Source organism: Cotesia glomerata, linkage group LG5 (assembly GCF_020080835.1).
Source record: "Cotesia glomerata isolate CgM1 linkage group LG5, MPM_Cglom_v2.3, whole genome shotgun sequence".
NCBI classification, from domain to species: domain Eukaryota; kingdom Metazoa; phylum Arthropoda; class Insecta; order Hymenoptera; family Braconidae; genus Cotesia; species Cotesia glomerata.
In genome coordinates, this window is record NC_058162.1 from 13,346,924 (window position 1) to 13,357,578 (window position 10,655).

Consider the following 10,655-nt stretch of genomic DNA (forward strand, 5'->3'; position numbering starts at 1 on the left):
GATATAAACAATTGTAAAATGTAACAGAGTTATTAAAACAACTGTACATCTGGAAATAAAAAAAAAAAAAAAAAAAAAAAAAATAATAAATTTTAAAATCTCCCGCGACAAAAAATCACATGTCAATAAATAAATCAATTCGAGACGCCCTCTAACAAACCTTAGAATTCCATGTTGGTAACTGAACTATGATGGTAAATAGAATTTTACTATTGACATGTGATTTTTTGTCGCGGGAGATTTTAAAATTTATTTATTAGAAAAAAAAATTAATAAATTATGAGAGTATTTATAAAAATTTAATTTAATTTAAAAAAATAAAAAAAAAATATTATTAATTGAGTTTAAAAAAAAAAAAATATTTAAATTTAAACTATTGTTAATTTATTTAAAAAAAAAAAATTTTTAACTTAAACTATTACTAATTTATTTTAAGAAATATATTTAAATTTCAACTTTTACTAATTTATTTTAAAAAAACATTTAAATTTAAACTTACTAATTTATTTAAAGAAAGATAAATATTCAAATTTCAACTATCATTAATTTATTTTAAAAAATATTTAAATTCAAACTATTATTAATTTACGTTATGAAAAAAAAAAAATATTTAAACTATCACTAATTTATTTTAAAAGAAATATTTAAACTATAACTAATTTATTTTAAAAGAAATCTTTAAATTTAAATTATTATTTATTTTTTTTTAAATAAAAAAAATTTTAATTTAAACTATTACTAATTTATTTTAAAAGAAATATCTAAATTTATTTTATTGCTGTTGATTAAAAATAATTTTGCTTTATTGTTTTCTACAAAATTTACAATTAACAACTAATGGAATGTCATTGATGATTAAAGGCTCAAGCCCGACGGAGATGAGATGGAGAACACAACGTGCTCTAGATCTCATACAGAAATGGTGCATAGGAAAATCTCTAAGGGTTAACCCCAACAAAACAGAGATGGTACTCTTCACCAAAAGAAGGAAGCTGAAAATTACGGCTCCCTCTATCTTTGGCATGGAGCTTAAATTCTCAAAGGAGGTACGCTATTTAGGCGTAACTCTAGACAGTAAGCTCACATGGAGAAGCCATATCGAGAAGCAGACCCAAAAAGCAACTGCCACTTTCTGGGCATGCAGAAGAATATTTGGCATAACATGGGGCCTGAAACCAAGACTGATCAAGTGGATTTACACGGCGATCTTGGTTCCACAGCTCACCTTTGCCTCTGTTGTATGGTGGCCTTCGCTTAAGAAGAACATCAACATCAAGGCATTCCTAAAAGTCTACCGACTGTCGTTGCTAGGGATAACTGGGGCTCTAAGAACCACAGCTACCTTAGCAATGGGGGCGCTCCTGAACCTGGAGCCCCCGCATATCACTGCAGAAGCTCTTGCTATGAAAACAGCAATGAGATTGCTCTTTAACGGACACTGGACAAGGGCTAGAACGGGACATGCAGCCATCCTAAGGGACAGGGGACTCGACAGATTCCTAACCCAAGGAGGAGACATGAGCCCTCGAAGCTACCACTTCAGACGTCAATATAAGGTCCTTATCCCAAGTAGGCAGGAATGGGACGAGGAAAACAAGAGCATCCTGTCCCCCATAGGGCTAGTCTGGTATACGGACGGCTCAAAACGGACAAAGGGGCAGGAGCTGGAATTTATAGCAGTGGACCGAAAACAGAAATCTCTCTGCGGCTAGGGGACACTGCTTCGGTTTTCCAGACAGAGGTATACGCGATCTGGGCCTGTGTAGAGCACATTTCTAAGCTCAACCACAGGAACAAGCACGTGTACATCTGCAGCGATAGTTGCGCTGCGCTCAGGGCACTAGAACAAACTGAAGTGTCCTCGAGACTAGTGCGAAAATGCATAGACTCCCTAAATGAATTAGCAGAGTATAACAAAGTCAAACTACTGTGGGTACCGGGCCATAGCGGGAACGCAGGAAATGACAAAGCAAATGAGCTGGCGAAAGCGGGAGCTCGTAAAAGAGACCCTGAACCAGTAATCAGCATAGCGGTGCCTTTTAGTCTCATAAAGCAACACGCTTCCCTATGGACTAATGACAAGTTTCAGGAAGTGTGGGCAGAGGCAAAAGGCATGATGCATACGAGGGCACTTTTTAAAGGACCCTCCAAGACATTAGGCTTGTCCTTGATAGGGCTCGACAAGAAGCTGCTAAGGCTAACTGTCGGGTATATCACAGGACACTGGCTAACCGGCAGGCATCTGAGACGCCTAGGCATCTCAGATCACTCGATGTGCCCCAGATGCCTATCGGAGGAGGAAACTCCTCTACATCTAATCCTCCATTGCAGAAAACTGGCAACAGCCCGAAAGGACATACTAGGATTCTGCGATGGAGAGTCTATTGATATACAGGAGATTGGCGTGGGACAGTTGCTTCACTTCTTGAAGCAGACAGGCCTGGCCAATCTCCAAGCTATATAACGTAACCAACCTAGAAGGGCTGAGTACAATGGTCCAATAGGACTGAGTGCTTGGCTCAATGTCGGCTACAATATTCCCTCCCCCCCCCTAATTCTTCTTCAATGGAATGTCATCAAAAAAATCATCATATTTAATTGCTGTTGTCCTATAATGTTTATTACAGCGCCTGTACTTCATGATGTCCTCCTGAAAAGCTGCTGGTAGTTTTAACCAGATACTGTCGATTTTGTCAGCAGCACATCCAATAATAAAATATTTAGGTAGCATGGCAATATCTTGAGGTCTCATATCTTCAATATTCAACTTGCAGAATAATTTCAGTGATTTTTCAATATTTTTCAAGATTTCGATAGACTCCCACAGTAATTTTTAACAAACCATTCCTTTAACTTTTTAACATTTTCTAAAGCACACCAGTACAAGTTGGCCTACTGTGCATGGTTGCTACAGAAATGACAAGTGTAATCTTGGCGTTTTTTCAGCGGTGGACAGTCCAGGTTCTCCAAGTCAATAATTGTCTTTGACTTGACAATATTCTGTAGCCAGCGTTTTTTCTCCAAGCCCGTGACGTATATGAACTGCTTATCAGCGACTGCTTTGTCTATAACTTGGTTGAGTTTTCTGTAAGCAACTTGTCCTTGAGTCCAGGAAATTTTATGGCATGCAGCGATGATGGCTTTGTTAAGTCACTGGTAGTGTAAAGATTGAAAAACCCAAGGGTAAGGTGGCTTGAAGACTGTACTTGATATTTCTTCAATCTCCTGGTCAATGGTGATCCAAGCCAGCTCCTTGACAATGAAAGTTTCACCTTGAAATCCTTGAACGTCGATTATAATTTCCATGATGCTTCCAAGTTGAAGAGAGAGTTAGAACTGAACTGCTGGAAACTCGTTATGTTTATATAATATCAGTCATGGAAAGCCGCGATTGGTTGTTGGTGAGTAGTGGGAGAAACGGTTTGCAGTGAGAAAGGGATAATGACGCTAGAAAGATGATGCAACAGAAAGAATCGATTGCTAGCTTCAAGATGGAGGTTATGACGCCGCGTCAGAAAGGATGATGCAACAAACAGACACGATGGCTAGTCTCAAGATGGAGGTTATGACGCTGCGTCAGAAAAAGATGATGCAGCAAACAAACGCGATGGCTAGCTTCAAGCTGGAGGTTATGACGCCGCGTCAGAAAGGATGATGCAACAAACAGACGCGATAGCTAGTCTCAAGATGGAGGTTATGACGCTACATCACAGAAGATGATGAAATAGATGATTTGAGGTGGGAGTTGAAGAAAGGCTGACGCAATCGCGAGCATATAAAAGCGGATATCTTCACGAGCATTTTCATTATTGAAGTGAATCTTATACAGTGAAGAACCTCTACAAGAACAGAATCTATAACCAAGTGCTACGATCAAGTGCTACAAGAACGAATCTCTACTCAGCGCTTCACAGTTTTTTTAAGAAGACTTTGTAAAGGAACTCTTTAAGTCAAAATGGATTTGAAGACAGCCATCACCAAATTGGTCTCATCAGTCATCACAGCTTTTGAAGAACTCAGCCAGCTTGATCAAGTTCCTCAAGCTACAAGTTTGAGGTGGTTTGATATTTGTGAGGACAATGCTCAATACTACAGCATAATTCTACTCGATCCAACATCAAACGTTCATCTCCGGCAATCTCTACAATCAAACATTGCTCTCCTAAACACCTATGGAGAAAAATTCTTAGGATTGAGCCATAGAGTTGTTGGTGGTGACCTTAGTAATTGAGCTGCTGCTACCATCAAGTGGCAGGACATGGAGAGTGCATTCGAGGGTAGAATCAAGACGGGATGTGTCATCAATCTCCGTCACACTGACTTGAAGACTTTCTTGAATGATGCTGAAGACTTGGTTATTGAGAAAGTTCAAGAAGCCATGCAGCAACATGGGAGTCTGAAAGTCAACACCCTGCACCTTTGTCGATTTGAATGTCATAAGAATGATGCTGTTGTTGTAGAGGCCATATCATTCCAGAGTAAGAGCTCTACAATTTTAGCTGGAACAGAGTTGCATGAATGGTACCAAGAAAGCATAGTGAATCAAACGTTGAGAAAAGTTGACGAGCTTCAGGAAAATCAGTCAGGTTGGAATTTGTCAGAAACTCTCAACTTGACTGTTAATATTTCAAGATATACACCACTTCAAGCGGAAATTTCAACGTTTGTACAAGTCCCAGGTGACATTCGGAAGACAGAAGGTGTAGTCAACATAATAAACGAGGATCACTACTGCTTTCTTTGGTGTGTCGTTGCAGCTCTGTATCCAGTTAAAGCAAACAGGAATTTACCATCTTTATACCATCCCATATCCCAGCTCAGTATTGAATCATACAGGAATAACATTTCCAATAGAATTAAAGGATATACCAACATTCTAAAAAATGAATGATTTGAGGATTAATGTGTGCGGTATAGAGCCAAAAGAAAATGAAGAAGATCCTAGTGTCATTGTCCCTCTGTACTTGAGTTCAAATCTTGAGTGTCAGAAAGATGCTATTCATTTGATTATGATTGAAATAAGCTTAACATTAAACAAAGATGATAGTATTGAAAATCATAAGCCTATATTTCATTTTGCGTGGATAAAAAACCTTTCACGATTAGTAGGAAATACCGTCAAACGGGGACATTGGAAGGTATTCTTCTGCGATCGTTGTCTTTGTCATTTCAAAGAAGAGGCTTCATTCCAGAGATATCACTCTGATTGTCTCCAGTACAACAAAGTCAGAATGACTCTACCCACGGAAAAAAATAAAATATTATCATTTAGAGATCATCAATACAAAGATCCAGTACCGTTTGTAGTATACGCAGATCTTGAAAGCGTTCTGGAGGAGGAAACAGAAGATATTCAAAAGCATACACCTCACAGTATAGCTTATTATTTACATTGCAGTTATGACAATTCACTGTCCATGTTCAATTTAAATCGTTCAGAAGATTGTATTAAGTGGTTTGTACAAGAACTTGAATCTATAAGCCACCAAGTCAGTGATTATTTAAGAAATCCAAAACATCTACCAAAGTTGACTGATGAAGAACAAAAGTCATTTAATGAAGCAGTGAATTGTCATATCTGCAATAAGCCATTTAAATCTGCCAATGATAAGAAGGTAAGAGATCACTGTCACTTCACCGGGAAATTTAGAGGAGCTGCTCATAACTCGTGTAATTTAAATTTTCAACAAAGTCATATTATTCCAATAGTTTTTCCTAATTTATCCGGCTATGACTGCCACTTTATCTTAGAGTCTGTAGCAACAGTTTTCAATGGTTCCGTAGAAATATTATCTATTAATAAAGAAAAGTACATTGCATTTACTAAAACTGTAGACGGTACTAACATTCACCTTAGATTCATCGACTTATTTAGATTCATGGCATCGAGTATTGACAAACTTTCATCTTACTTGACTGACGATGACATGAAAATCACACGACAGTTTTATTCTGACCCAGAACAACTTAAACTTGTAACAAGCAAGGGAATATTTCCCTATGAATATGTGGACAGTTTAGAGAAATTAGACGAGACTGAACTACCGGACAAACAAGTTTTTTACTCTCGACTGAACGATAAACACATTAGTGACGAAAACTACTCGTTTGCCCAAAAAGTATGGAGTAAATTCAATCTGAACAAAAACAGTTTCACTGTAAAAAAATCGCGCCAAGTCCACGTTCATAAGACTATTAAGAAAAAAGAAATTTTTTTTTTCTTTACAAAAAGATATAAAATAAAAAAATTAAAAAATCAAAGTAACGGATATGATTGTATAAGATTTTCGGAAATTAAAAAAAATTTTGTTGTAAATTTAAAAATTAAAAAAAAAATTTTGAAACGTATTTAGTGTGCGTGGTTGCAAAATATTTTACTTTGAATGAAATTCGTAAAATCTATTTACTAGGACTTTAATAAAATTTAAATACACAATGACGCACACCAAGTACGTTCCAAAATTTTTTTTTTAATTTTTAAATTTACAACAAAATTTTTTTAAATTTCCGAAAATCTTATACAATCATATCGGTTACTTTGATTTTTTAATTTTTTTATTTTATATCTTTTTGTAAAGAAAAAAAAAATTTCTTTTTTCTTAATAGTCTTATGAACGTGGACTTGGTGCGATTTTTTTACAGTGAAACTGTTTTTGTTCAGATTTTAGTATTTTTTGTAATTATAATAAAAATTTACAATTGGTACCAACTTAAATCTCGCGTTGGCTGCATTTTTTATAGCAAACTATCCCCTTGAAGCTACAGTTTATGTAAAAATAATTCCAGCGCACCCTGGCGGGTATAGATGAAAGCTGTAAAATGTATATTTGTATATATGTACCATGCAATCTCAAATTATTTAGTCTGTGGCATGTCACTTTTTACATCGAAAAAAAGTCAGGATCGAAATTTTTGAGCTTGCTATAGTTTACGTTGATAAAATTTAATAATTTCAAGTAGATTAATTGTTATAATTGAATATAATGAACTAATATCAGTAAAGTAAAGTATGAATTACTGTTATAATATAAAATTTAGGAACAAAAAGTACCGTAGAATTAAATAAAATTTTGCAACCTTGAAATACCGTTCTGCTTACAGTAAACACACTCGGTAGTCTGGCGCTCCGTTTACAACGGATTTGAACGGAACTTGGCGCCAGATTCTACCGAATCTGTGGATGTACTAACTCTCGGTGAATACTCTGATCTCTATCTCAAAACAGATGTCTTATTATTGGCAGATATTTTTGAAAATTTTCGTGCAAGTTGTTATAAAACATATGAGTTAGACGCTCTACATTATTATACTGCTCCAGGACTTGCTTTTTCCGCCATGCTCAAACATACAGGGGTACAACTTGAGCTATTACTAGACCTCTAAAAGATACTGTTTTTTGAGAAAGGTCTCCATAGTGGAGTGTCTCAATGCACCAATCGATATGCCAAGGCCACCAATCGCTACATGGGTGAAGACTTCAACCCTGAAGAAGATGAGTCCTACATCATGTATCTGGACGTAAACAACCTCTACGGAGCTGCAATGAGCATGTCTCTTCCTTAAGGCTCCTTCGAGTGGGAGGAAAAGATCACAGGAGAATATTTCATCAATATACACCAGGCAGCAAGACTCGTAAGCTAGCTACAACACTGCATCCAAAAATGAATTATGTAATTCATTACAAGAACTTGGAACAGTGCTTGCAGCTCGGGATGAAACTTGTAAAAGTTTATCGAGTATAAAACCTCAAACCTTACACCGACAAGAACACCGAGTGTCGTAAAAATGCCACCAATGAGTTTGAAAAGAACTTTTTCAAGCTCATGAACAACGCAGTGTTTGGTAAGACCATGGAGAATGTACGTAAACACAAGGATGTCAAGCTGGTGACAAAGTGGCTCGGCCGATATGGTGCAAAAAGTTTGATTTCAAAATCAAACTTTAACAGCTTCACAATTTTCGGGGAAAATCTAGCAATAGTTGAGCTGAATAAATTGAATGTTATCTTCAATAAACCAATTTATGTCAGTTTCAGTATCCTGGACTTGTCAAAGATCTTTGTATATGATTTTCATTACAAATATGTCAAGGAGAACTTCGACAATGACGCTGCAAAGCTACTCTATACCGACACGGACAGCCTCATCTATCACTTCAAGGTACTTGATATTTTTCAAGTCATCAAACGTGATATACACAAGTTTGATACTTCTGACTTCCCAATCAACAACGAGTATGGCATGCCTCAAAAGAAGAAGAAGGTTCTTGGGTTCATGAAGGACGAAAACAATGGCAAAATTGTGTCAGAGTTTATCGGCCTGAGAGCAAAGTTGTACGCTTTCAAGCTGCACGAAAAAAGTGAGGTGAAGAAGAGAGCCAAGGGAGTCAAGGGATCAACATTGCAAACGATCACGTTTGATGACTTCAAAAATTGCTTATTAGATCATGTAAATATTTGTAAAGAGCAATTTTTAATAAGAAGTGATAAACATGTTGTAAAAACTATCAAACAAAATAAACTTGCACTGAGCTGGGATGATGATAAACGTCAACTGCTGGAAGACTCTACAGACACTCTTCCATGGGGCTACAAGAAAGCCGATGTAGAGCCACCAGCTAAAAGGAGAAAAATGTAAATAATTGTAAATACTTGGACTTAAGATTGTAAATAATTAGATTTAAGACTATAAAAAAAAAATAATAAGACTTAAGATTGTAAATAATCAGATTTAAGGTTGTAAATAAATAGATTTAAGTTTTTGTTAATAAAGTATTTATTATACATCTGTTTTATTAATCCAACTATTATGTTTAGTATCAAAACCTAGCCATTTAACATAGTATTTATTTCCACTTTTCTTAATAATTTTTTCAACTAAGTATACATCTGGATATTTGACTTTGCTGAGTTCCTCTTCATAAAATCCACCTTGTATTGGTTGATACTGGTAGTCGACAAGCTTGTATGTTGTTGGACTTGTATTCTGAACAGTCTTGATGGTAAAAATCTCAGTCGTCCAGTTTGGTGTATATCCATTTTCAAATACATTTTTATACTTGCTGATTCGGACCTTGTCACCAACTTTAAATTTATTTTTCTTCTTTGACACTGGCTGGATTTTTTTAAAAGATTTTTTGAAGCTGTTGTTTCTCCTGAGCAGCGGTAACATCAGCAGGTTTCATTTTGATGGTACTATGTTTGGTGTTATTGTAAGTATTCACCAAGTCCTCCAGTATATCAGTCCACTTGTAGCTACCACGAGCTGTGAATTCTCGCCACATTTTATTCTTAAGTGTTCTATTAAAACGCTCACAGATAGATGCTTTGAGATTGCTGAATGTTGAATAAAGATTTATTTTGTGCTGTTTCATCAGATCTTTGAATTCTTTGTTGTAGAACTCTACCCTGATCAACATGGAGATTCTTAGGTACACGACCTTGCTGGAGTACAGACTTCATAGCACTAGTAACATCAACACCACTTTTTGATTTAATTGGAACTGCCCAGGTATACTTTGAAAATATATCTATGATTGTAAGCAGATACTTGTATCCTTTATTAACTGTTGCATATGGAATCATCTCAACCAAGTCAGCTTGCCAAATCTCATCGAGACCTCGGATGTCAACATGATGACGTTTATAGTTCCTGCGAGCTGATTTGTGAAGCTCTTTAGCTATCACTGCCATTTCGTTGTCCGTTGAGTTTCTCAATGAGATATTTGATATTATTCTGGTGAGTGAAGAGTACTGCTTTAACGTCCTCAATAGTCGTCTGCAAATTTATCACAGTAGCTGTCAGTGTTACTATTTCAGAGTGTAAATGTGAAATAATCTCTTTCTGTTCACTGTCTATATTTTTATTCAGTTCAGACATCTGTCTCCGTACAAATTGCACTGTCGCAGCATTATGTTCATTTGAAGAATTACCGAGATTGCACAGTCTTTTATTCTCAATGTTATAGTTTCCATCAGAAGTTACATTGAAACCTCTACCAGCTGGTCCTCGTTGACCTGACTTGTCATTGTCCAGTGGACGTCCAAATATATCGATGCTCATAGTTGTGAACACTTTGACTGTCAACGTCTGAATGAAATAATTTTCTAGAAGCTTTTAATAAATAACTCCAGCTTCCCTAAGCTCTTCAATAATTGATATGATTTCATTCGTGTGACTTGGATTCCCAGCAGCTTGAGACGCCATCAGCAGTTGCAAACGGTCAACTAGTTCATTTGGATCATCCCAGTATACATAGTCCATAGGTGTCTTGGTGGTAATCTTAAATTTTGGTAGTCCTCTACCATGCTTTTCAACAAAATCAGCAATATATTTCTTATACTTGTCTGTTGAATCTATGTAAATACTTTTGCTTGAATCATAACTTTTCCTATGAGTATTTGTTCTCTGGATAATTTCCAAATATTTTGTCTTATCATCTTGCGTGACAAATGTGTCTTTCGGTGTTTTTGTAAATAATAATTCCAACAACCCATGAGTTATTGGATAATTCCTTTCTTTGACAGTTATTGTATCATTTGCAAATGAAATATTTGAATCACCCATATACATTTCACCATGTTTTTTGCGTACTCCATATCTCATGTCATTATTTTTGTGTTTTAAACTTAAACGGTGTAAATAATTAGTGAGAAG

The 10,655-nt window shown here is 36.0% G+C and overlaps 2 protein-coding genes across 2 annotated transcripts; both read left to right on the plus strand.

The window, feature by feature from the left end:
- The first annotated feature begins 842 nt into the window (after positions 1-842).
- Positions 843-2,464, plus strand: LOC123266012. The gene is made up of 2 exons (XM_044730040.1): positions 843-1,627; positions 1,792-2,464. The coding sequence occupies exons 1-2, from the start codon at positions 843-845 to the stop codon at positions 2,462-2,464; spliced, it is 1,458 nt and encodes a 485-aa protein (XP_044585975.1).
- A 1,794-nt stretch (positions 2,465-4,258) lies between these two features.
- LOC123266013 lies at positions 4,259-7,563 on the plus strand. Its single transcript, XM_044730041.1, has 3 exons — positions 4,259-4,820; positions 4,918-6,126; positions 7,406-7,563. The coding sequence occupies exons 1-3, from the start codon at positions 4,259-4,261 to the stop codon at positions 7,561-7,563; spliced, it is 1,929 nt and encodes a 642-aa protein (XP_044585976.1).
- The last annotated feature ends 3,092 nt before the right edge of the window (positions 7,564-10,655 follow it).